Here is a 27,207-nt window from a genome sequence, read left to right as displayed (position 1 = left end):
TCCGTTCCGTTGCGCCAAATGTCAGCGGCCGTTTAAACAAGAAGTTGATAAGAAGGCACATGAGATTGGCTGCAACCGTCGCCACTATCAATGTTATGTTTGCAAAGTATTAGTGCGATTCGTAACGCAATTGAAAGGCCACATGTGCACGCATCACACCGGCGAAAAACCATTTTCATGCGAATTGTGTGGTGCACGTTTTATATTGAAAGGCAACGCTAATCGTCACATGAAAAATATTCATTATAAAAAGAAGTAAACTAAATAAAAATTAGAATCATTGTTCACCAAGTTCGGCGCGCATCAATTACCTTCAAAATGTTTTCGAATGAAAATGAATTTTAATAAATGAATCTATTGAAACCATGAAAAAAACATTGTATTTTATCTATTTTTCTTTATCTTTCCACAGTAAAAATGTTGTATTTTATCCAGATTGTTGTTTTATAAGAGAGTTCATCTTTACATATTTCAATTTGATTGAAATTAAGTAACCCATTATTTTCTCTGCAGTCCAACGAGGATGTTTTGAAAGTAATTCAACCATTTTAAGCCAAATAAGAAAGTATACACTCTTTGAGGTTTGGATTTGCTAAGGTTTTGTGAACCACTCCATGTAATTAATTTTGATCCGAGTGGAATCAAAGATCCTAGCAAAAATACCTTATTAGAATGGTGCTTTGGAAAATTCTTTCAATTTGCTAGCAGTTTTGGTGAAAAAATTATGGTCCTTTGTCCGTCGTCAAATTTTCCCAAAAGTTTACTCTATATAAAATTGAGTTTTAAAGATTACCCCCTACGAATCTGACATCACACACTGCTGAAAACTTATCAGATAAGAACTCTATCAGAATAATTTGTGATACACTCCATATCAGCGCGTGACTTTAGCTGTTTGAATTAATTCAGCTGGCTGGAAATATCACAATAATATCTGATCTCATCAAACTGCATCTGGACACGACTATTGCCAGTCGAACCTTTTTTTGAGTTTTTTTTTCTTCATACATTTTATTTTCCTTATTTTTAATATTTAACGAGAAACGTCTTTTAAATTGATTTGAAATTTGTGAACGAAAAAAAAGTACACCAAGCGACACCAAGTATCGAGTGGCACCAATGTTACTTTTCCGCACACACCTAGTGTGAAAGGGGAAAGTATTGCAATAGGTCAAAATTTACGAAACCTCAAAAACATGTTATCTGGACGTTTCTGAGGTCAGAGAACCCGAATCAGGCCGTTTTGAGCATGGTTGTTGTGGGTCGCTTCCACGTCGTACGTCGTACGTCGTACGTTGTCCGCCGTACGCAAAATTTGTCCATCGATTTTCTCACCACCCAGAAAAGTTATTTGAAATCTGACTTCACGGGATGATTGGGGGTCCCCAGGAATAGAAATCATCAGATTTTGAGCGACTTTGGTTGATGGAAAAAAATTCCATGCCTGGAGTGATACCTATGAAAAAGAGTCCAATTTTCGTCCAAAAGTCATACTTAATGTAGACTTAAACACTCAAAAATATGTATTGGGGGGTTTTTTGGCACGAAAAACCCGAATCCGACGTTAGTTTTGAGATACAATCAATTTTTAATACAGTTTCCTTGAAAAAATCACAGAAAATTTGGATTTTTGTATGGGAGCCATGCCTGTATGCTACCTTAGTGACGTGAAACTTTGCACAGACTATTTTTTACACAAAAGAGATTTCAATTAAAATTAGGGGTACCTCCCATACAAAATTTTCAATTGGCTCAAAAACGAATATTTTGTATGGGAGGTACCAACCGGCTAAGCCTATGAAGAGACAGAATGCGTAATCTCCTCATTTATGCCATCTTGTTTTCCATAGTTGAACTCAATTTTGTTGCACTGCATTGAATCGAAAAAGTGAAAAAAAACAACAACAGTAACATGGCCACATAGATCTGTTGACCAGTGAGATACGTATAACAATGGAATGAAAGAATGAAGAAAGCGTATATGTGTATGTATGCATCAGCACGCATAGATGTACAGCTCTGTGTGGCCGTGCTATTGTTGTTGTTTTTTCTCTTTTTCATTTCAATACTACAGAATTAAATTCAGTTTTTCGATCTAATTCGAACTAATGTGAGGTGGCGCTGATCAGCTGCGTTCGCATAAAAAAGTTCCCAATCTCATATACGCCATTCCCGCTTGGGAGGTACTCTTAATTTTAGTTGAAATTTCTCCAAACCCTCCGAATGTTATTTGTAAAAAAAATAACCTGTGCAAAGTTTCACGCCATTAAGGTAGAATACAGACATGGCTCCCATACAAAAATCCAAATTTTTTGTGACATTAGTTATGAAAAGTGTTTCAAAAATAATCTTTATGGCAAAATTAACGTCAGATATATTTTTATAGTATTTTGTTAGAAAATAGAACACTTTCAAATGTCGTACAAATGGTTTCATCATGAAAGTGTGAAAAATCTTTTCTCGGGTACTTCTGCTATTAAATTAAAGAATAGAATATAAGTTGAAACATATTTTTTGGTCTCGAATTTTACGCCGCTTGAAAGACTTGAAAAATCGAACAAATATTATTTTGAACTTTCTTAATAAAATACGCAACTACCACCGTGCGGAAAAGTTCGTCTTACTCTCGTAAGACTCTTTATTGTGTAATATAACCTCAAATGTCAAACATTGCGCTTTTTTATTGCACTTGTTTGTTTCATATCGTTTAATTCTGTCAACATCGATTGTGGTTAGAGTAAAATTGAAAATAAGTCCAATTTAGTACGCATTGTAAATCTTTCAATTATCGTTCGATAATTAAAGATCCATCAAAAGACGGACTGTTGGATTTATTGAAAAGATTCCACACCATCGAATTTTCCATCATTCACAGCATTTGCTTTATAGGAACCACATTTGTTAGTGTAAGTACCCGTAATGTCCTTCGTCACAATTCTATTTTGCTAAACAGTTTTCCACAGATTACGTAAAGCAGAAAAAGTATTAACAATCCCTTAAAAAGCAATTTAATATTTTTCCATCCCTTCTTTATACATAACAGGTACTGTTGCAATATGAAAAGGCGTTCTCAAGTCCGTATTCATGATGAGCCAAAAAAACTGATAAAATTGTCCCAAAATTCCGCTAAAAATGGAGAAAAATCGGCAGTGAAGGATGAACCCCTGAATCTAACTGATCTGGACGACTATTGCTTGGAAGTTATCTTCAAGTACCTGCCATTGGTCGATTTATTGAACATCGCTCAGTCGAATGAACGTTTTGTGGCAGAGGCACGTTTGTCAGCAAGGCGATTGTTTCGTGAAAAAACGGTTAAAATCAACACTTCAAGCATCGAGATCGTTGAACAACTACACGAATGGAATTGTGTTGAAAATGTCTACGATAAAATTTGCTTCAAAGAAAATCCAATGCAAACAATTTCAATGTTTTTCAAAAATTTTGGTAATGCTATTACCGACTTGAAGGTTGTGAATAAATTCCAAATTGATGATGACACAACACTCGGCCAATTCATCGACACGTACCTAAAGCAACTGGAGCACTTCAAGCTGCAGTGTCACTTGGATCAAATGCAGTCGAAACTTGAATCGGAAATGGTCGACAGTGAAATCATTCAGAACATCAAGAAGCTGATGACGTACAGTGTGCCACGCATCCAGTTCACCAGTCTTCTGCAATTGGAATTAATTCAAGTGGTGAACACCGTCGATTTGAACGAGATAGTCGATTTTATTTGCCAAAATCCGGGTTTGGTTCAATTGACGATGAAATATGCTGACTGGAGCCGATATCAATTTTCCGATGAACATATTTCGAAGATTATCGACAGTTTGCCAAATTTATCGGAATTGTCACTCGAACATGATACGATGTCTGCTCGAGGTGTTGAATATATTCTGACCAATTCGAAGTCACTCAAAAAACTCCGATTGTTTGTCTACTGCAAAGTAATCGGCTATGATTATTATGACGACTATTTGTTTGCCAACATTGGCACCGATTGGAAGGTCACTTTGGAACTTTTTGACGAATTTATTTACAGACTGGAATTTAATCGTACAGATTAATAAAAAAAACTTGAAAATGGACAAAAAATTGACGCACCGACTAAGAAATATAGTATAGATACTTATATTCGGTAATGTATCACCGAAAAAAAACAAGTTAATCAGTTTGAATGAATGACATATACGGTTTACAGTTGGAATTTTGAATTTTCCATTAAAAAAAATTACTGTAAATTTCCAGTTTGAATTATTGGAGTTGTTTATTTTCTATTTGGTTTATTACAAATAAAAATTTAATCTATAAAAATTCCAATTTAATGTCTTTTAATTTTAATATTAATGTTTTTCTCAACAGTGGTCGATTCGGCCAAAAACAATCAATGTGTTCGTCGATATTTGCGAAGCCTTGCCTCCACTTCGTCATGCGGTTCCAAATTTCGTTTGGTCTTCACTTTAAATTGTTTCTCCTTCTCCTCATTGACCCAATTCAGCAGTTCCTGTTTTGACAGCATAGTATGGTGTCGGTCACCTTTTTCAGACTTCACCAAAAGACCTGTGTCACACAAGTGAAACATTTGAATGACGCCCATTTTTTTATAGTGTTTGGCAATTTTCAGCATTTTCCCATAAAATCGTGTCGTATGCAAATTAACGAATACCCGTGTGGATGGCATTCGAGCGGGCAACGTTATAACGTCCGACGACCAAAGATCGTTGTACTTAAAACATCGTTTTATATTCGCCTTTGCCGTCCATGTTTTCAATTTTATAATAATCGGCTTCTGTGGTCCGGCTGTTCGAAAAATCTTCGATACATCACGTTGTGTTACCGGTGCCCCTAATTTTTCGCACATTTTATCGAAGATGGTCCACAAATTTTCATTACGAAAGCGTGGAATGCCAGTGATTGACAAATTATTGACCAATTCATTTTGTTTACGGAGTTCAGCATACAGTTCAGCCTGAGACAATGGCGTTCGTGATGCGACCGATGAAACGGACGGTGAAAAGGAAAACGACGATTCGGTCGATAATTCTGATGAAAATGTATCGCTGTCGCTTTCGGAGCTTGAACTTGTGATGCCCGTTTGATTGGTTCTCTTTTCCTTTTTGTGACAGTAAAGCATTAACTTTTTCCTTCAGCTCTTCGAGAACGGCTCCTAATTTTGGTGACTCATCGAATCTGGTGCCCTTCAAATTGAAATTCGATAACATCAACCCGTTGTTAAAGATGGTCTTTGATTTCCAATGCACTTCCTTCAAATGACGACCGAACTCTTTACTTTCAACCATGACCTTATCGATGTTATGCGCTGTTTTGCCATGATTCAAGAGCTCGGTCGCAATATTTGTTCGGAAATCACAGTCAGTGCATTTAAAATTGAACGAATGCTCTTCCAAATGATTGAAGTAATCCTCTTTGCTGAACATCTGACTGCAATCATTACATTGTATGTCTACCGTTTTTTGATCAGACAATTGCTTTTGAAACATTTCCATACCTGAATGCTCCATCAAATGATGGTGATCGAATTCATGGTGCGTTTCGAAAACTACATTGCAATGGCCACATTCCACCTTTTTATGAATGTCAATTTTTAGGAGCATGTCCAAAACATCATCGGTCACTTGAAATGGATTTGGAATGACGACTTTGTGGGTCTGTTCGAAGTGGTCAGCCAAGTCTTCGGAGTGATCACAAAGGGCACACTGATGCCGAATCGATTCATTGACGATAATGCGTGAATTGTTTGGATGACTTGTGATTTGATGTTGAATCACTTCGTGGAATGGACCGAGCTGATCGCAAAAGTGACAAGCCACCAACTGTGTCACGTAGAACTGAAAGGGACGAACGTTCGGAAGATCAGTGTGAGCGGATAACCAATGACCATAGATGGTTTCAATGTTATCGCTGCAAGTATCGGGTGATAGCGATTTGGACTTTTCACAATGTACGCAAGCGAATTTGAGAGTACATGGATGGAGCTTGACGGTGACTGTGGGGGGTAGAAAAAAATAGTGACTTTACTAACTAAAGAATTGACGAAGGAATCGAAGCACCTTACCTCCGTCATCAACTGCTGGCAAATCAGTAGGTGACTTTACTTCAGTCTTTTTTAGCGAACTTTTTCCATCCATCTCGCGGAAGCTACTTTTGTCCATCTCACGAGAGACACCTTTGTCAATCTTTCGTGAGCCACTATCTCCCGACTTTCCTGACCTATTTTCAGCCTCTATTTGGTGAGAACCACTTTTGTCCATCTCACGAGAGACACTTTCACCCGACTTCCGTTTTCTATTGGAACTTTGGTCACGTCTTTCTTTTGAAATTCGCATATCGGATGCTGCTGACTTTGTCGATTTTGATGTTCTTGACGTCGACGGCCTGTCCAAAGAATATGTCTCTGATTTTGACCTACATCGTCCTTCATCTCGTGAATGACTTTCATCAGTTTTACGTTTTCTTGAACCCCATTCAGATGTTCCACGTTCCAATTTATCAAACGCCTTGGCAATGCTGGTTAATTTGGAAAAGGCAGATAGAAAAAATCAGTTATGTCACCACTCACCACCATTGTCCACAAATTTCGACCGAAAATGAAGTAATTACCGCGTATTAGTTATGCCAAGGAACATTTTTCGAAATTTTTCGCCTTTGGGCAAACCGGTATGATCACACTCCCTCTTGATCCGCAACAGTGAGTCACTTGAATACTGCTCGATCTTCTTCATAAGCACATCCAATTCACGTTTCCAACTTTCGTTACTCATTTTTGCTTCGATGGATTTCGACTGATGGGAAGGTATTTGCTTAAATTGACTAACAAAGAAAGAAAATAAATTACAAACACACTACTGACAATCGCACTGTGTCACAAAAATCGGTTTTCCAAACTAATATTTTTTTTAGACATAACGAGTATTTTGAACGACTTTTGCGTATATAGAAAAGAGAAAGCCTACTTGTTTGTTGTTTTTAAAGTACGCTCGGTTTCATTCTGGAAAATTATTTTGCCAAAATCTGGACTAGCAAACAAATGACTGTGTTCAGAACACTTATGTCTCTTCTTTATGTTCACCGAAAATGTATCTCTTATTATCGTTACGAAACTTGTGAGTGCGCAACTAAATGTTGCTTCATGGAAACCGTATTTTCGATCTTATTTTTTAAAAATTAACACTTTGCACACTCCCTATGTTGTTGTTGTTGTTTTTTTTTTTTTCAACACAAAAACTTACCCAAATTCGGCGGCCTAACAGAATTCACAATTAACAGCAAATCAATTAATCAAAACATTTTAGCTACTTTCTTCAAAATTGCACCGTCTCCAGACTTTGGAGTGTATAATAAATATTTAGATAAACAGCCGCAAAAATTTTTTTTATTAAATTTTCTATAAACTGAATAAAAACACCGTTTTGTCGATGACAATTGACAGAAAGTGTATTATAAACGTCAATATATGAGCAGCATTGTTTGTGATGATGACGCGTTGTGCACACAAACACATACACGCAAATATGGTTTTATATTGTACTAACACAAATATTGCTCGAGCGGTTGAGAGACGCTTTGAATGAAAGTGGCGACACGCCAAGAAGTAGCACTCACCCGTTGATGCTGAACAGAGATGCACAATGAGTTGATTGAAATGGAGTTTTTATGAGCCAACGTTTCGCCGTATACGCTTTTGGTTGTGTGTTAGTAACTCTGCTTAGTTTGCATTACATTTTTTATTGCATTTGGCTGATTTGACACTTTCTCTGGTTGGTATTGTGGCTATTTTAGAATTTGCTCAATAAATTCCTGATTAGTCTGTAAAATTTGTGTGTCGGTGGAAAAATGGATGATTTATTCAAGTGTATTTGCGATTTTGGTGAAAATCATTATTGGCTTCGCTGTTTTTTGAAACAAGTTGCTTTTTTTATAAAACGTGTTTTGGCCTGTCCAGTATTGTTTCATTCTGGTCACACGCAATATCATGACGATATTATCAAAATCGCCATATGGAAAGATATTGCATACGATTACAAGGGAAAGTTCACACAAAGTAAGTAGAAATTTGGAGACATTGCAAAAAAAATGGAAAAAATGTGGTGAAGGTTTTGGGGATCAAAAGGCAACAACAGCTTCTCCAGTGCCAATAACAGCTCTGGGTCGAAGCTCTCGAAAATGATCAAAATATGGTCTCTTTCTCTGACAGATGATAGTTCTGATGCCGAGTGCGAAGATGTCTGCACCCTTAAAATGGCACAAAAATGCGCCCAGCACCAAGTAATGCGTGTTGTCAAGTGAGTGATCTCTGGTATTCTTTTGTCATGTCATTATTTTTAAAAAATAGTTTCATTTAAAAGGTTGTTGAATTCAAAATCGATGGATCTGCAACGAAATCGATTGGACCTGAACAGTGTTGAACGACAAGAGGTTCGCGACAATGAATTGATCGATTTTTTACATCAAGTCGCATTTATTTTCGAATGCATTTTGGCCAATCCGGTACTGTACGATCGCAAACATGAACATCACCAGAACGAACGATTCAAGTTTAAGACATGGGATGAGATCTGTGCTCTTGTTTATCAAAAAAGTACGTAAGAGACTTTAATCTGTAGTACACAGTATTGTCGACACACGAACACATTAGGCTTACATTCTTCTCAGCACACATATGGTTGACATATGAAGTGTAGTCAATAGGCTTGAAAAGGTCTTTTTCATTTATAGTTGCACCGTGAAATCATACGATTAAATGAGATTTTGTATTTTTTTTATTTAACTTTTATTCCATCAATTTAAATCGACAATTTAAAGCGATTTGAAAAATCATTGAAAAACATGCCATTTATTTAATTTCCGTTTTTTTTTTCGTGCTTAAAAGCATAAGCACAAGCACAAACCGAAATATGTGTGTCTCGGCTATTTTTCATTTTACAGAAATATTTACAGTTCGCCAACTCTTGAATTTCTGTTTCTGAGTATATATTGATTTCGAATGCATATACTAGTGGTCATTCTTATACACCGTATGTCGAATGCCGCGGGCTTTGCTTACAAGTACGTATTCTACCATGGATAGCAGAACGAAGCAGTGCATATGCATATAGCCCACATTACTGACGTAGTGTCAGTAGTACACAGTGAAATTTTTTATTAATATTTTTTATGTTTTATCAAACAGTTCAAAGCGATGGCTTTTGGCTTGGAGACGAGGATACTCGATTCGAGATCAAGCATACCCAGAAAACTATCGAACATCTTTTGTACCGCATCGCCTTGTAAGTATGCCTCTTTATGTATCAAAATTTTTTATTTGGAGTGGAAATTGTGTGATTCTTCTTTTAATATACAGTCCGTTGAACAAGAGCCGCAATGCAGCGCAGGTTTTGAAAAAGATGGCCGCTGATATTCCGCTGAGCTCCGACATGGAGTATAACAGCGATGACAACGATAGTGTCTCTGGACAAAAACACAAACGACCAGTCACGATCAATATTGCACCAAGTACATCTGGATCACAAGCGATCAAAATCATTATATGCAATGGTCTTGATCCGAAGATGAATGAATCGAAGACGGAGCATGATAGCAGTTCAGAAATGGAGTAAGTTATTGAATTTTTGGGAAATTATTTTATTGAAAATATCCGAAAGCTAGCAGCTGATTGAATTTACTGCAGCTGCAGAGTGTTTTGAAGAGCTAATGACAATTAGAAGATAAACCAAAGCCAATGCGAAGCAAACGTGTTTAAATCTCATGTAAACCAACTACAAAGTACCTTTCCTGATGTGTGGAAAAGTAAAAAGTAGTTGCTTGTCCATTTAGTAGTTGAACATTGAAGTTTTGGACATTGGCATTATATTAGTTTCAAAATTACCGCCTTTTTATGGTTTCAGTACAACCGTCGAAGAAAACTCGGTAACAGTTGAACGTGTAGATGGAAACTCTAATTGGAAAGGTCATGCTTCAAAACATGTGTAAGTATCGTCGTTTGAAAAGTCGATTTTTAAATGCCAAAAAAATGATTTTTACTCTCGATATAATTTGAGAATAAAAGAATTATTTTCCTACCTTTTGGTTTAAGCCCCTCGAATATTTGCATCCATATGATATTCAAAATTGGACCAGACATCCATTCTTGCATGCACCAAGTGCCTATTCATTGGGTCCGATTAAAATACTACCGACAAGGAGTACTCACCAACCTTCACATCTGTTCAGCAGAGCAACATATACCATCGTGTAGGGTTAGAACAGACTAACTCCTAGATACATTCAATTTGGGCTTATAACGAGTGACGATTGTTGTGTACTCCTTGTACGGTTTAAATTTATCATCTAGCAAAATGTGAGCTTTAAGAAGAATTCACCCAGTAACATTCATCCTTTCACTCTAACTCATATGAGCTCAGCGCACACTATACATTTTATTTGGCTCTATCAGTACAAGGCCTCACTGCGCCCCCATCAAATAACATCATGATTTTTAAACGTACTATCTTTAAGCTCATGAATTTAATTTTCCATTATATATTTTCTCAGGGTCGATAAGGAGCGAAGCCATGATGACCATGATGAGACCATGAAGCGAAAACATTCGGAAAATGAAAGTTATCATGAACATAGCCCAGCGTGAGCATTACAAACATGATTTATTTGAGTTTTTCCTTTCATTATTTTGTTTCGTTTCGAATAGAGTTGAGCCGAGTCAACGTAAAAAACACAAGTCGAATGTCAGTTCGACAGTCAAAGCTCCAGATCGTTTCAAGTCAATCATTCAGAAGAAAGACGAAGCATCGGCTGCTCTGAATAATAACAATCTACGTAGAAAGTAAACGTTTATAACTACCATATAGTCATCACAAACGATAAAATACAAACAAAGTCATTTTGACAATCTCATGTTGAGATCCCACTATTAAAATTTGAATGAAATTGCGCTGTGCTCAAAGTCATTTACATAGATAGCGAAAACCTTTTATTGACTAAATGGTATTCAGTCGACGATTATATGAACCGCTTAAAATAAAATCTGATTGTGTTTGGATATAGCAATATTTTCCTACTGTGGGAAAGATAACTTTAACGATCAAGGGGCAACTTAGTACAAATATTGCCGAAAATACCGGATAGTACCCAACGTAGCAAAAATACCACCGACGAATTTCAAATTGTAGAAAAATGAAGGAAACGAAATGATGGGAGTGTTTGTATGTATCGGTGTTTTTGTGGTTCTTTCGGTACTTCCCGGTATTTCTTTGGTCTCGTCGGTATTTTGGTATTAATTTGCCCCTTGTTAACATGCGACAATAATTTAACCCGACATTATTGGTTTATTTTAAGCGGTTTCCTCTGGCTTAGAGGCTTTCGGTTGTCATATTCTATAGATGACGTATAACATAGAACCCATTTTTCGTCAATAGAATCTCTTTTAGTGAAAATTACATAAAAATAAAATTACTCCAAGTGTCGTTTGATGAACATTGATAAAAATTAAGTAGCATAGTGAACAAACAGTACAATGTTTTTGTATTGATACATGAAAACCAGGGGCTTTTATGTTAAAATGAATACTACGATTTCAGTAAATATTGAAACATAATGCTGAATATTCAATGAATATTGTATGTATATAAAGAATATACACAAATAAATGTGTATAATTGCATAAATTTGATGAATATTTCGTGAATATTTCGTGAATATTTCCTGTATATATGAAATATACATATTTTGTCATTCTCTTTAGTGCGGACTTTCTTCGTTCCTGTGTCGCTTACTGTGAATATTCACAACATACAGTAGAAAATACGAAATATTCACTAGAGATTTATGCCGTATATATGATGAATAAGACGTGTATATTGTGAATATTATGTGAATATTTCGTATATTCATATACATAAAAGCCCCTAGCATGAAAACTAGTTCTATCAGTGTTTTCTGTCCAAAAAGTAATTTTAAAAAAAATAAATTTTCAACTGAACGACCGCAATGTTTTGGTTATCGTTTTTCACTCTGATTTTAATATTTGCTACAACACCTCTCGAAGCAAAATCGAGTGAGAAAATAACAGTGCTGGCATCCCAAATAAAACCATTTGTATGTTATTCTATGAAAATGATGCACTTAAAGGTTTAGATATTGATATGGTTGAAAATTTTGCGAAAAAATTCCGGCTGGAAATCGAGTTCATTGTCACAAATGAAGAACTAAACGCAGTTTTTAATGACGGAAACGATTCAGAATGCCTAATTTGCGCAACGGAAAATGTGTAAGTTGTTTTTGTTTTTAACAAAATGAGCTGACAAGGACACCGGATCCTTGATTCAACAAATTTTTGTGTAAATATGGACATTTTCATCGGTGGCCTAGAGGAAATAAAATATCCGCATTTAGTAGCCTCACATGCATATTACCACAATAGATAGACTTTCGTAATGGTAGGCATTTTAAATCCGCGAGTAAAAAACGTTAAAGAAATTATCGATGGAAATTTTGATTTAGTCGGCAATGGATTTACATTAGATAAATTAACGCAATGGAATGAGGTGAATATTGTTATCATAAGATTTTCAATGAGCCAAGGATAATATTTGTGTATGTCATGATTAAAAAAATTCCGAAAAGATCAAACTCACGCGATTCAAGGTAGTAAATCGGTCCGATGAATATCTTCACCAGCTCAAATGAAATAATAAACTGGCAGTCGCTGCTCTCTTTGAAATGTCATGGTCACACGCACAAATGGGAAATGGTCAATTTAACGCTCGCAGAGATATCTACTGCTTTAATCGTCGGAATAATATCCATGAATATCCACTGAAAATGTTGTCTCGAATGGATTTTCCACTTCTTAATGAACTCAACCGCTTTATACAACATGCAAGTGAATGTGGTTTGGTTGATAAATGGCTGAAAAAGTATCGATCAATTTAAAAGGAACAATTTTATATTCGTTATACCATGGTTCAAGCAGATCATTTTTATGTATTGTGCTTGGTTTGTAGTGTATTTTTGCTGGTAGCATTTTTCACGTTGATTTTTGAACGAATCGTCAATGAAAAAAATGCATAAACGCATGGGGTCAATCACGAGATTCTAGTGAATCTAGTTTTTGATAAGATTTCACTAGAAAACTAGAAAATTCTAGTGCGTGAAGTTGGCTCTCAGTAGTTTTTCATATAAATTATATGGCCTTTGGTGTGATGTTGGCTTCGTTTGTGACGTCATTCTTCGCACTAGATTTACTAGTTTTTCTAGTATTCACTAGCGTGATTCACCCCATGCATAAACGAAATACACCACCAGTCCACCATATTGGCGATTTATTGAAATGTGCATTGATCCATATCGACATCTTTTCCTGCACACATTCGAATGGATTGATCCATAGGAATTCATATGGATATTTAAGGGTGAATTTTATTCGAGGTTTTCTTACTCCACTTGGAAAATTGCGGATTCATTATTGAATTATTTTTGGCAAGAAGTGTGTTTTTAATGCTTGAGTCCAAGGTAATTTGACGTGAAAGCAGTGGCAAACTTGGTTCGTATATTTTAATCATTTTTTCATCAGTTAGGTTTATCAGTTTCTGAAAAATATGGAGTTGGTATGTAACCTTTTGTCGTCAAGAAAAACAATTTGTATGTCGTGTTAATGAAAATTTATGTGCTGAGTGATTTGAGCTAATGTTTTTTTAAATGTCGATAAATTAAAATAGATAACCAATGGAACACTATAAATATGCATTACATTATAATAAAAAACACACTATTTTATCCAAAAAATACGATTTCTATTAGTTGAGTCGGAATACTGGCTGCGGAAGTATATTTTGTTGACAGAATTGTAAAAATGTTTCAGCGTTTAATTTTATTTCTGATTTTTGCGATTATTCTGAATCCTCCGGAGGCGAAGTCCAAAGAAAATTCCTTTCCTTTGAAAAAGGAAGTTGTGCGGAAAAGCAAAATCACAGTGTTGGCATCATATATCAATCCATTCGTATTCTATGAAACTCATTCTCTCAAAGGTCTGGATATTGACATCATTGAAAATTTTGCAAAAATATCCAGTCTAACGATTGATTACATTGTCAAAAATGATACTTTACACGAGAAAAATTTCGATTCAGCCAAAAATTCGTAAGAGTTGTCGTTCTTTTTACCGTCTTTTGAAATTGAAAAATTGAATAATTTCTCTTCCAGTAAAATTGACGTCTCGATTGGTGCCATCAGGGAAAATCCATTGATTCATAACGGTTTCATTGCTTCACGTTCGTATCATCACAACCATTTGACGTGGTGTGTCCAAAGAAGTCAACCGATTCTAAAATGGAAAAATATATTTCACCTCTGTCGAGACCCTTATGTTTGCATTGCTAGCATTGTGACGGCGTCAATATCATTTTTTGTGTTTTATTATCTACAGAAACTTCAGCGACGCATAAAATGGGATTTACTTCGTCTATTTTTCGATGCTTTTGGTGGTGCACTTGGTCTCCCAGTCGCATTTTATGCGGAAAATAACAGTATTCGAATGCATTTAATTTGCTTGTTATTTGCTGCAATCATTTTTTCAACCATTGTCCGTATGTCTCTTGAAAAGATTATCATGTCACCCATTTTAAGTCCACAAATAAAATCGCCGCAAGAAATTATCAATGGCAATTTCGATCTAGTGGGCGATCAATTTACTTTCGAGAAATTGTCGCAATGGAATGAGGTAAATTACTTTTTACGTCTAGTATGTTAATGATGTTAATGACTATAGAGATTTTGTTTCTTTTATAGTTATATCTAGACATACGACAAGATTCTTCTAAATCGATTCAAAGTGGTAAATCGTCCCGATGAATATCTTCACTATCTCAAATGGAATGACAAACTGGCAGTCGCTGTTCCCTATGAGCTCGCACATTCACACACCCAAATGGGAAACGATCAATTTAATGCTCGAAGAGATGTCTACTGCTTCGATCGTTGGAATAATATCTATGAATATCCACTGAAAATATTGGTCCGGGTGGATTTTCCGTTATTGAATGAACTCAATCATTTCATAAAATATGCAAGTGATAGTGGATTGGTTGACAAATGGTTGAGAGAGTATCGATCAAATGGAAGGGAAACATTTCAAATAAGTCATATCAGCTTTGAAACGGAATACCTTTATGTATTATATACTTTATATGGGTTCATGTCACTCGTTGCGTTGGTAACGTTCGTTTTCGAACGAATCGTCTATGAAAAAGTTCGTACACCAAATTCGTCACCATATTGGCTTTTCATTGAAATGTGTATTGATCCATATCGGTATTTTTTCTTGGACTCTTTTGACTGGATTTCGCAGAATTGAAAATGTTTCCTTTTTTATAAATTCAGTCAAGGTCTCAAATCTAAGTTTTTCTAACAATCACCCAATTGTTTATAAATGCAATAAATATTGCATACTTTTTGAGCAGGGGTCCGAGAGGTTCGAATATCATTCTCATCGAGATACTAGGGGGGAGAAACCAAAGAATAAATTACTAATCCAGCTATTCCACTAATCCAAAAACACAAATGTGAAATCGAAACTATTTTTGCTATTCCATGCACTGTTTCGCTATTCCACGCGAATCCATTCACAGGCGTTGCTATTTCATTGCAATTTCTCGATTCTTTACACTAAAAGTCTAATCCTATTCCACGTGTCTGCCCCCTAGTCGAGATATTTGGATTTGAAATTACCCCAGCGTCAAAACGTCCATCGTCCATACAAGCATTTAGTTCTTAGGTCCATACAGAGCTGTTATTGGCACCGGACAAGTGCAGCCACTACTAATCAAGTGCCTCACCTGAAATTACAAGAAAAGTGCCCTCACCTCAGTGGTGTCTAAAACATTTCTGGCTCCAAGGTAGCTTTGAGTCCTCCTTACTGCGCTTTATTAACCTCATGAATTTTGAATGTCCAAACCAAATTTAAGGCCCTTTTCATCTTCAATTTGTTGGGAGACATAAAATGTGCTTTAGACCTCAATTTACATATTGTACCTCTAACTTATTCCACTTAAGTCTTGAACCCTCAGTATGTAGTAACCAGTTTTAACGTGTGATGTCCTAAGCTATGTATTTCTAATGGTGATGAATATTAAGATAAGTAATCCATTAAATAACTTAATCACTTTAATGACATCCATTTGGGCATTGGGCAACAACTAATCACTATGATTCATTACTTATTGTAAACAAACATACATTTTTCTAGTTTTCCACTAGTTTTGTCAGTACTTTCCGTTAATAAAGTGGCAAATAAAATAAGTTCCCTTTGTATATCGAAATGTTTCGGTTTTTATTGTTCACACTGATTTTCGTATGTGGACTTAAGCTTTTTGAGGCAAAATCTGGTCATAAAATCACAGTATTCGCATCCCAAATGAAACCATTCGTTTTTTATGAAAATCAGTTGCTCAAAGGTCTCGATATCGATATGATCGAACATTTTGCGAAAAAATTCCATCGAAATATCGAGTATATTGTCAAGAATGACACATTAAATACGGCAGAAGACGGTAAAAGATCAGCGAATAACCCGTAAGTTTTTTGCAATTTGAATGACAAGTAGATATTTCAAAAGATTGTGTGTGTGAATTCGCAAATAACCCTTTCCAAATCTATTTTACAGTAAAATCGACATTTTCATCGGACCCATGGAAGAAAAATTGATAAACTGTAGTCGTTTAACTGCATCTCGACAATATTATCACGAAAGTTTGACGTGGTGCGTGCGAAAGAGTCAATTAATTCCAGTATGGACGACAATATTTTATATTTGTCGTGACATACGTGTTTACGCTATAGCCGGAATCACAATACCGACACTATTATGCGTGTTGTATTATTTTCAAAAACTTGAACGATACTCGAAATGGGATTGGTATCGATTGGTGTTTGATGGTCTTTATGGTGCTCTTGGTTTCCCCTATACTTTCACCTCGGAAAGTCTTACCGTTCGGGTGATTATAGTTTTATTGTCATTTGCTGCATTGGTTTTTTCCACCGTAACCAGTACGGCAATCTTACTGTTGATAATGATACCAACTTTAAATCCGCAAATAAAAACCGTTCAGGAAATTATCAATGGACATTTTGAGCTGGTGGGTGATCGATTTGCTTTTGAAAAATTATTGGAATGGAATGAGGTACGATCAATCATCAATTATTGATGGAAAGCTTCGATTTTATGTTATTTTTATATTTAGACCTATCCAAGCAATCTTCTCACACTGTTCAAAGTGGTGAATCGTCCCGATGAATATCTTCACCAGCTCAAATGGAATGATAAACTAGCAGTCGCTGTTCCCTATGAACTCTCACGTTCACGCACCCAAATGGGAAACGATCAATTTAACGCTAGAAAAGATGTCTACTGCTTCGATCGTCGGAATAATATCTATGAATATCCACTGACAATGTTGGTCCGAAGGGATTTTACACTTATCAATGAATTCGATCGCTTTATAAAACATGCAAGTGAATGTGGTTTGATCGAAAAATGGTTGAATCAATATCGATCGCATGTCAAGGAGAAATTTCGAATAAGTTACAATTCGGTTCAAACCAATTATTTTCCTATAATGTACTCTTTTTATGGATTAATGTTACTCGCTGCGTTTTTAACATTCATTTTTGAACGAATCGTTTATGAAAAGGTGCACGCACCAAATGCACCACCATATTGGCGATTCATTGAAATGTCTATTGATCCATATCGATATTTTTTTCTCGACACTTTTGGATGGATTTCAGATAATTAGAAAACGCACCGTTTTATAAATTGAATATGTTTATCCTTCTTGTGGTCTCAAACGTAGATTATTCAGGTCTAATTCTATAGAAATACAACAAATGTGTGATATCTTTTTAATGGTGATGAATATTAAGATAAAAACTGCATTAAATCACGACTAATGTGTAAAAATAATATTCATTTTTCACAATAACAATAATAAACAAAAAAACATTGATGGTAAACCATGCTTTTTATTAAATTGCCAGCATTTTTCTAGTTTTCCACTAGTTTTTTCAGTGCTTTCGGTTGATAAAGTGGCAACTAAAATAGAGCCCATTTGTATATCGAAATGTTTCGATTTTTATTGTTCACACTGATTTTCGTATGCGGGCTTAAGCTTTTTGAGGCAAAATCTGGTCATAAAATCACAGTATTTGCATCTCAAATGAAACCATTTGTATTTTATGAAAATCAGTTGCTCAAAGGTCTAGATATTGTTATGATCGAACATTTTGCGAAAAAATTCCATCGAAATATCGAGTATATTGTCAAAAATGACACATTAAATACGGCAGAAGACGGTAAAAGATCAGCGAATAATCCGTAAGCTTTTTGCAATTTGAATGTCAATTGATAGCAAGTGTATGATTCAAAAGTGTGGAAAATTCATTCCCAAATGGCCGTTTCCAAATTATTTTACAGTAAAGTAGACATCTTCATCGGACCCATGGAAGAAAAATTGATAGAACATAGTCGTTTAATTGCATCTCGTCCATATTATCACGAAAGTTTGACGTGGTGCGTGCAAAAGAGTCAATTAATTCCAATATGGCGAACAGTCTTTCACTTATGCCGGTACAGATAATCAATTAATTCTATCGAAAGCTTTGATTGATTTTATGCATTTTCAAATCCAAAAATAGAGATCCGAAAGTTTTTATCGGGTTTTTTGTGGCAGCAGTGATATCATTATGTGTAATGTATTACTTTCAAAAACTTGAGCGACGGCCGAAATGGGATTGGCATCGTCTATTTTTTAATGGTTTCTATGGGTCACTTGGATTTCCATTAACGCTAACCTCTGCAAGAATTACTATTCGAGTGAATATAGCCTTTATATCATTCGCTACAATAATTTTTTCAACAATAATGAGTACGGTGATGTCAATCTTTGTAATGTTACCCACTTTAAATCCGCAAATAAAAAGCGTCCGAGAAATTATCGATGGACATTTTGAGCTGGTGGGTGATAGATTTACATTGAGAAAATTAACGCAATGGAATGAGGTACGAATTAAAGGATATTACTGGATGGCAAAGCTTTGATTTAATTGTTTTCGCTCTATTTAGACTTATCCAAAGAATTTTCTAATGCGATTCAAAGTGGTGAATCGTCCCGATGAATATCTTCACCAGCTCAAATGGAATGATAAACTAGCAGTCGCTGTTCCCTATGAACTCTCACGTTCACGCACCCAAATGGGAAACGATCAATTTAACGCTAGAAGAGATGTCTATTGTTTCGATCGTCGGAATAATATCTATGAATATCCACTGACAATGTTGGTCCGAAGGGATTTTACACTTCTTAATGAACTCGATCGCTTTATACAACATGCAAGTGAATGTGGTTTGATTGATAAATGGTTGAATCAATATCGATCGAATGGAAGGGAAAAATTTCAAATAAGTTATACTACTGTTCGAATAGAGTACTTCTATGTGTTATACACTATATCCTGTTTAATGTCATTTGCTGCAATTTTAACATTCATTGTTGAACGAATCGTATATGAAAAAGTGCGTACACCAAATGCATTACCGTACTGGCGATTCGTTGAAATGTACATTGATCCATATCGTTATTTATTCTTGGACACATTTGAATGGGCTACTTGAACATGTTCGAAACAGTATTTATTTTACTGATTCAACTTATAATATCTGAAAATCATGTCGCGAATCCATGTACAATTCATATTGGAATGACTTGGAAATAACGCTTTCTGATCGAAATCGAAAAACAAATGAGCTACTTTTGCATTTTAATCTCGAATATATGTAAACTTTAAATGAATAAAATGAAAAATGTTCTGGTTTACGTTTTGATTTAATAAGCATAGCTGATGGCCCCTCATGACACATGGGAACAATTGAACGCGTAAAATTAATAGCATGTAAATAAAGCTTCTTCGAAGTTGTGATGCTTTATTTCGCATGAATTTTGTTGCTTCAACTTGATCGAAGAGGAATTCATCAAATATGTTAGACATTTTGCCATGAAAAATCCTCTTCATAACTTTGTTCACCATATTAGCAAATTTGTTCAATTCATACAAAAAAGGAGGCTCATTTACCACTTTTGTACATAAATAATGTTCCTTTGGAAGAAAAAATTTTCAATAAGAATTAAAAAAGAGCAGGTAATGAAAACAATAAATCATTTTTATTTATTTTATTTTATCTTTCAACAAAGAGAGGATTAGTAGTGTCAAAAATGATATGGAAATTACATAATTCAAATGATGAACGTTGAAATGAAATAAGTAACTTTTGCTGTCATTATTTTATTGATGATTTGATATTGATACTAGACGGTTGAAGGAAGTAAATGTGACGATTTAATGTCTTATGTTAAATATTAATTCTTGTCACGATGAACGGTTTTCATGTGTCTCTTCGCATCAGCTTGCATTGCAAAGCAAGCGTCACATACGTCACATGGAAACGGCTTTTCTCCAGCATGATGACTTCGCATATGCCTCTTTAATTGATATGAATCTTGCTTTAAATCTCTACATAAGTAGCACTGATGTAGGCGACGATTGCAGCCTTCTTCATGTGTCCTCTAATCGCCTTCTTTGGCAAATGGTCGATAGCATTTGACGCAAGGGAACAGACGTTGTTTGGCATGTGTAGCTAAATGTTCTTTAAGTTGATGTTTCAGACAACATTTCTTTTAACAAACATCACATCGGAATGGTTTTTGACCCCAGTGTTTTAGTTGCATATGTTGTTTCAAATATGTTGTTTTTGACAAAAGATTGATATGGACAGAGGTAGCAATGACATGAATGACTTTATCTCTTAAATTTATTCCACTGAGTATGAACGCAATTATAATATTGGTTTGAATTTCTTGATTGCTTTATTAAGGAAAAAACGAGAAATAACATAAAGATTGACAAATTGGCACGTATTTGTTTTCACGGGAAGAATGATTTTCTTGAAAAAGTTAAAAATTTTGTTGTTGATTGATTGGTGTGTCTGTTCAAATGTTTTGTGTGCTGGACGAAGGTTTGATTAGCCGCAGTACGTGGGGTGTTGTTTTTCGGTAATTGTTGTCGATTGGTTGATCACTGATTGTTTTTAATAATTTGTGTGAAACCATTCAACAAAATCATCCATCAATACTGGCCACGCACCTTCAGCATCATAGTTGGCAATGTTGTCACCGATTTCCACTGCAAAGTCCAATAACATATTCCATGAGTCCTTCGAAATAGAGCGTTTGTGGTTGTTCTACCATAGGAGAGAGAGAGAGACGAAAAAGTCATTAGTAAAGGGTTGAAAAAAGAGTAAAAAAGCATGTAGAAAACAAGTTTGGTCGACTTACCTTCAAGAACTCGCACCATTGGTCAAGAAATTTGAATTGACCTGAAAGTAAAGAGAGAGTGACGGTATTTAATAAAAAAAGATCAATAATAATAATTCCATGTGAACTTTGGGCGACGCCTAATTACCTCTGAGCACAATATTCCAATATGCGATGGCCATTTCCAGATCGATGCATTTTTGCGTGTTATCTTTTGCATAGTTGAATGTAAAGTAATAAAAATCCTTGAATTTATTCGGATCGCGTAATTCATTTTCTAAAGCTGGTAATTTTGATCTCAAACCATCTATGCTATCTATTCCCAATTCAACGAAACCATTTACAAATTCCGATTTCGTGAATTCACATTGAGTTTCGGCGCGAAATTTCCATACAATGATCAAAACCAATTTTGATGTTGGATTGAGTCGTAAATCTTCCAAAAATCGACATACACCGTCGGGTGAGATTTTTGTCGGATCATACGGATTTTTGTATCGTCCAAATAGCTGTTCGACTTTTTCATGAACCACATTGTGATTGTATTCGCCCGTCTGCATATTGGCACGTCTCCACGGCATGTTCATCTGATCGCGTTGCGATGGCTTCCACTTGTTCTATGAAGGAGATCGAAAAAATGGTTTGGGTGAAAAAAGACAAATAATATTTTGATCACTATTGATTTTTGGTGACAAGTGCTTGTACCAAAATCACAAGTACTAACAATATTAATTAAAAATATTTGATTAAATTTGTTTTTTAGCTACTTACCATTTTGAATAATGAAAAATTTGTCTGGAAATTAGCAAAAATGTACTAGCTTTGATGGTAACACACAAAATGAAAACAATTCCTGAGCTGGGACGTTTAGTGCTTACTCTTTCGCTGCTGATGTTTCACTGTTTGCAAATTAACACAACACCCAAATATAACCAAAAAAATTTTAACAACCAACATGAAGTTGGTACTAATTAGTAATTACCAGTTGCATTAGTCTAATGAGGTTTCTTATGAGTTTCGATTCAATTTCGATGCTTCTTAAGTTGGCAATCTATGAGACTAATTTCAAAGTTTTGACATCCCTGGTCAGAAACTCTTTTGGAACATTTTTCACGATCAAATAATTAATGAACGAATCGGATCGAATGTTCATTATCACATCAAATATTCTATGAAATACGATTCACTTGAAATAATAGGCAATACAATGACATTATTTGTATCGTTTTAATGTTTAGTCAATTACAAACATTTTGTGGGCCAAATGAAACTCATTATATGCGGTTCGAAGTTATTTTCAGTTTTTATTCCTAAAAGAATCATCATACTCTCGATTGAAATGCCCATAACATTAACACTAGATTTATTGAAAAAGCCAAATCCCTTACCTAGTTAGCGGGAAACATGTTATTTTCGTATATAAGCACAACAAATATTCTAATGGATGGATATCTTTCAGGCGATTGATAATAAAGATAAGATAATAAATCCATTAAATTTCTTAATCACAACTAACGTAGAAAAACTACATTAATTTCGGAAAGAAATAGTAAACAAACTTTGTTTATTTTGTTTATTTGTTTTATTCGTGATTTCAACTAGTTTGGTCAGAGCCTTCGTTTGATAAAGTGGCAAATAAAATAAGTTCCCTTTGTATATCGAAATGTTTCGATTTTTATTGTTCACACTGATTTTCGTATTTGACCTTAAGCTTTTGGAGGCAAAATCTGCTCATAAAATCACAGTATTCGCATCCCAAATGAAACCATTCGTTTTTCATGAAAATCAGTCGCTCAAAGGTCTCGATATCGATATGATCGAACATTTTGCGAAAAAATTCCATCGAAATATCGAGTATATTGTCAAGAATGACACATTAAATACGGCAGAAAACGGTAAAAGATCTGCGAATAATCCGTAAGTTTTTTGCAATTTGAAAGACAAGTGTATGATTCAAAGGTCTGCAAAATTCATTCTGAAATGACCGTTTCAAAATATATTTTACAGTAAAATCGACATCTTCATCGGACCCATGGAAGAAAAATTGATAGAACATAGTCGTTTAATTGCATCTCGTCCATATTATCACGAAAGTTTGACGTGGTGTGTGCAAAAGAGTCAGCCCATTCCAGTATGGGAAATAATCCCTTACGTATTCGGTTTGAAAGTTATAGTTGCTTCTGTTGTAATTGGAATGATATCAATATGGGTGATGTATTACTTTCAAAAACTTGAGCGATGCCCGAAATGGGATTACATTCGTCTATTTTTTGATGGCTTATATGGTGCATTGGGATTTCCATTCACGTTCACCACTACAAGCATTACGATTCGAGTGAATTTAACTTTTCTATCAGTTGCTGCAATAATGTATTCAACAGTTTTTGGTACGGCTGTGGTAAGCTTAACAATGGCACCACCTCAAAATCTACAAATTAAATCTGTTCGAGAGATTATCGATGGAAATTTCGATTTAATCGGTGATAAATTCTCATTTGAAAAATTAACACAATGGAACGAGGTACGATATTACTGGTTGGATAGCAAAGCTTCATAGCTTCAATGTTATGTTATTTTTATATTTAGACCTATCCAAGCAATCTTCTCACACGGTTCCAAGTGGTGACTCGTCCCGATGAATATCTTCGCCAGCTCAAATGGAATGACAAACTAGCAGTCGCCGCTCCCTATGAACTCTCACGTTCACGCACACAAATAAGAAACGATTAATTTGACGCTAGAAAGGATGTCTACTGCTTCGATCGTCGGAATAATTTTTATGAATATCCACTGAAAATGTGGGTTCGAAAGGACTTTCCACTTATTAATGAACTCAATCGCTTTATACAACATGCAAGTGAATGTGGTTTGATCGAAAAATGGTTGAATGAATATCGATCGCATGGAAAGGAAAAATTTCAAATACAATCAAAAACCGTTCAAACGGAATTTTTCTATCTTGTGTACTGTGTTTACATGTTAATGACATTAACGGCATTTTTAACTTTCATTTGTGAGCGAATCATTTACAGAAAAGTGCATATATTATCTTCGTCTCCATATTGGCGATTTATTGAAATGTGCATCGATCCATATCGCTACTTTTTCTTAGACACTTTTGAATGGATTAGTTAGAGTTTTTCAAGTAAAAGCCGAATGAAAAATTATTTAGTGACTAGATTGAAGTAATTATTAAGTATAATTGATATAACTCAATCACAGATGGCTATAGTCAAATTAGTCGTGTGTTTAAAATCAGAAAAATAGACGACTAAAGCCGATTGGGTAGGTTTTAGTTGACAAAATTCATTTTCAGTTGATTTCAGCTAGTCAGTCGCTATTTTCCACATGGGAAATTTTGGTCGTATTTTCTTTTTACTCTCTATCAGAGGTCGCAACTCCGACCGACCGCCGGTCCCGACTGAAAGTTTCTATAGTTTTGAATATAAATTAAGAGATAAATGGTGTGCAATTTGAATTTTGGTTATCATATAACGTTTTTATCAATTTCGAAACTAAGGAATAAAAAATATGCATCGCTTTTGTGTGTGCATTAAAGATTTATTGAATTTTTCTTTTCTTTTTAATGATTACAATATTCGTATTCAATTAATTCTTGTTCACAAATAATATGCTGCTTAAGATTGCACGGAGCATTATTCCAACCTTTGCCCTTTTCAAGAATTTGGATACAATTCACATCATTTTCATTAAAATTGTCTGGTTTGCCTGAAAACCAATCACTAAATCCTACTCGTTTACCGATGCCCAACCATTTATACGAATTATCGGGCAATTTTGTTCCTGATGTCCAAAATTGTCCGAATTCTATGTGTCCTATTTAAAGAAAAATTGATAATCATATAGCGTATTTTCAACCATTTCAACACAAAATTTCTCCGGATTTACCTTCATCAATAATTTGCTGTTTAATTTGATCATTTTCTGCTTTTGATGAAATGCTTACCAAATTCATATCAATGGAACGACAGTGATAAAATGCCTTGAAAAAATTGCCCAATCAAAAATAAATACTTGCCCAATAAATACAAATAAATACTTGCCTCGTGCCATGTAACCTGTAAATATTTGGAATCAAACATTTTTTTTATTATCAATTCGATCACAATTTATATATACTTTTCTAGAACACTTGCCGTTTTCAATGTTATAATGAAATACTTTTTAGTCATTTTATGTTTCGGATAAAACATTTGCCCAAATATAGGTGCTAATAAGCCATGATGATTTTAGAAGATTTCAAATAAAGTCAAATATTGTAAATTGATTTTTTTATTTTACTTCACGTTTGAGATTTTGACAGCTTACCGATTAACACGAAGAGGAGAAAAGTTGAAATTATACTTTGATTCATTTTTAGATGAATAAAATTAAAGCGATGTGAACACTTTTCAATTTGTATTCAACAGTTGAATTTCAACTATTTGCATCAAATTTTAGCTCGTTTTTTGAATTTACACCAAACGTAACGAACGATTCAAGTTTGATGTTATGACTGGCCTTTATTTGATACGACCAGCCAGATATATATAAATATTGATAAAGTTTAAACAAATTCAAGCACCCAAAGTGCTCGGGGTTTTTACACCGTGTGTGAGTTACAAAAACATGAAATATAATACGAAGAAATACAGACACATGTGTGAGTGTACTATATGTACACTTCATGCCTTCAGTCTTATTCTTTATTCGCTCCGTATTTTGTTTCTCGGTTTTATAACTGACGCAAGGTATGAAAATCCCCGGCGAACAGTGCAATTTGAGTGCTTGAGAAGTGTCGCCAATTCATAGAGATATAATTTTTTTTTATTGTATGTGTTTTATGTTTTTGAATTCACTCATGGATTCGTACAATATTCGTATTCAATTAAATTTTGTTCACAAATAAAATTCAAAAGAGAACTACACGGAGCATCATTCCATTTTTGAGCATTTTGTGATCCCCAAATGTTGCCAATAATATGTATACAAGCCTCCTCCTGTTTATAATTTTCTGGTTGACCAGGTGACCAATTAAAAAATGTGAATTTTTTGCCGGTGCTCATCCATTCGCACGTAACATCATCGCTTAATTTTGTGCCCGATGTCCAAAAGTGGCTTTCTTCGTAACCTGTTCAAGAGATTGATCAATATTATGGGTGCCAAAATTAATGATATTATTTAAATGATATTTACGAATTTTTGAAACGTTTATTGTCTGTTGATCACGTGGTGCGTTAATGCATGGCACGTGCAACATATACTTGATAAGAAGTCATATGACTAACAGAGAATGCCGAGTGTGTTTGCAAAAGTTCAAAAATGTATACACGGACGATAAGGGCACATATGAGGGGTTCCGAGCAAAGCTAATTGGTACCAAATAGCTCAGCTAAAGCTATTTGGTATCAGTTTTTTGGGCATATTACAAATTGTTTCCTTTCCTCCTATTCTTCTTCGTCATGATGACGGGTTAAGTTTTTGAGATTTATAGTCGGTATTACCTTCGTCTTTAATTTGCTGTAAAATTTGGTCGTTTTCTTCTTTTGATCTAGACCAGACAAATGCCAAGGGAACGACAATGCGAGGATGCTTTGAACCAATTCACAGTTTTCAATGTCATGAGATGATAACGTTTGGTGATTTTATGCTTTGGATAGAACATATGTCCAATTATCGGTGCTATAACTATTGAAGATTTGGGAAAAATTCAGTTTTTTATAGTGATTTAGTTTTTGATAATTTCACACATACCGATTAATGCAAACAGCAAAATACTTGCTGTAAATTGTTTTGGCTTCATTTTCAGTTAAATAAAAGAATCGGT

At 34.9% G+C, this 27,207-nt stretch overlaps 7 protein-coding genes across 8 annotated transcripts; 3 read left to right on the top strand and 4 right to left on the bottom strand.

The window, feature by feature from the left end:
- The first annotated feature begins 2,710 nt into the window (after positions 1-2,710).
- LOC116349531 lies at positions 2,711-4,242 on the top strand. Its single transcript, XM_031781012.1, has 2 exons — positions 2,711-2,906; positions 3,044-4,242. Exon 2 carries the CDS (start codon positions 3,057-3,059, stop codon positions 4,068-4,070), a length of 1,014 nt encoding a protein of 337 aa, XP_031636872.1. The 5' UTR covers positions 2,711-2,906; positions 3,044-3,056; the 3' UTR covers positions 4,071-4,242.
- Positions 4,243-4,244: 2 nt separating this feature from the next.
- LOC116349530 lies at positions 4,245-7,432 on the bottom strand. Of its 2 annotated transcripts, XM_031781011.1 has the most exons (5): positions 7,254-7,432; positions 6,625-6,834; positions 6,080-6,531; positions 5,513-6,010; positions 4,245-5,445 (listed from the first exon to the last, which is right to left on the bottom strand). In XM_031781011.1, exons 2-5 carry the CDS (start codon positions 6,783-6,785, stop codon positions 5,339-5,341), a joined length of 1,218 nt encoding a protein of 405 aa, XP_031636871.1. In that variant the 5' UTR covers positions 6,786-6,834; positions 7,254-7,432; the 3' UTR covers positions 4,245-5,338. The 2 variants fall into 2 exon arrangements, with proteins under 2 accessions (XP_031636871.1, XP_031636870.1); XM_031781010.1 differs by having other exon boundaries at positions 4,245-6,010; positions 7,254-7,429.
- Positions 7,433-7,790: 358 nt separating this feature from the next.
- On the top strand, positions 7,791-11,922 carry LOC116349539. Its single transcript, XM_031781020.1, has 8 exons — positions 7,791-8,065; positions 8,219-8,306; positions 8,370-8,602; positions 9,194-9,290; positions 9,365-9,616; positions 9,909-9,989; positions 10,555-10,644; positions 10,709-11,922. The coding sequence occupies exons 1-8, from the start codon at positions 7,858-7,860 to the stop codon at positions 10,845-10,847; spliced, it is 1,188 nt and encodes a 395-aa protein (XP_031636880.1). The 5' UTR covers positions 7,791-7,857; the 3' UTR covers positions 10,848-11,922.
- A 2,704-nt stretch (positions 11,923-14,626) lies between these two features.
- On the top strand, positions 14,627-17,810 carry LOC116349537. Its single transcript, XM_031781017.1, has 4 exons — positions 14,627-14,737; positions 16,460-16,587; positions 16,679-17,195; positions 17,256-17,810. Exons 1-4 carry the CDS (start codon positions 14,627-14,629, stop codon positions 17,808-17,810), a joined length of 1,311 nt encoding a protein of 436 aa, XP_031636877.1.
- Positions 17,811-20,910: 3,100 nt separating this feature from the next.
- Positions 20,911-22,263, bottom strand: LOC116349546 (DCN1-like protein). Its single transcript, XM_031781028.1, has 4 exons — positions 22,152-22,263; positions 21,529-21,997; positions 21,402-21,442; positions 20,911-21,307 (listed from the first exon to the last, which is right to left on the bottom strand). Exons 1-4 carry the CDS (start codon positions 22,152-22,154, stop codon positions 21,155-21,157), a joined length of 666 nt encoding a protein of 221 aa, XP_031636888.1. The 5' UTR covers positions 22,155-22,263; the 3' UTR covers positions 20,911-21,154.
- A 2,700-nt stretch (positions 22,264-24,963) lies between these two features.
- LOC116349536 (perlucin-like) lies at positions 24,964-25,877 on the bottom strand. Its single transcript, XM_031781016.1, has 5 exons — positions 25,710-25,877; positions 25,538-25,611; positions 25,445-25,459; positions 25,290-25,383; positions 24,964-25,217 (listed from the first exon to the last, which is right to left on the bottom strand). The coding sequence occupies exons 1-5, from the start codon at positions 25,753-25,755 to the stop codon at positions 24,964-24,966; spliced, it is 483 nt and encodes a 160-aa protein (XP_031636876.1). The 5' UTR covers positions 25,756-25,877.
- A 362-nt stretch (positions 25,878-26,239) lies between these two features.
- On the bottom strand, positions 26,240-27,183 carry LOC116349534 (C-type lectin 37Db-like). Its single transcript, XM_031781015.1, is given in 4 exon segments — positions 26,240-26,511; positions 26,885-26,937; positions 26,939-27,068; positions 27,135-27,183. Coding segments are annotated over 4 exon segments (504 nt in total).
- Positions 27,184-27,207: the final 24 nt, after the last annotated feature.

The sequence above is a fragment of the Contarinia nasturtii genome, unplaced genomic scaffold (genome assembly GCF_009176525.2).
Source record: "Contarinia nasturtii isolate CC-2019 unplaced genomic scaffold, AAFC_CNas_1.1 Cnas_scaffold_2932, whole genome shotgun sequence".
NCBI lineage: Eukaryota > Metazoa > Arthropoda > Insecta > Diptera > Cecidomyiidae > Contarinia > Contarinia nasturtii.
The sequence above is the reverse complement of the archived record's forward strand: the minus strand, read 5'-3'. Positions and strand labels throughout refer to the sequence as shown.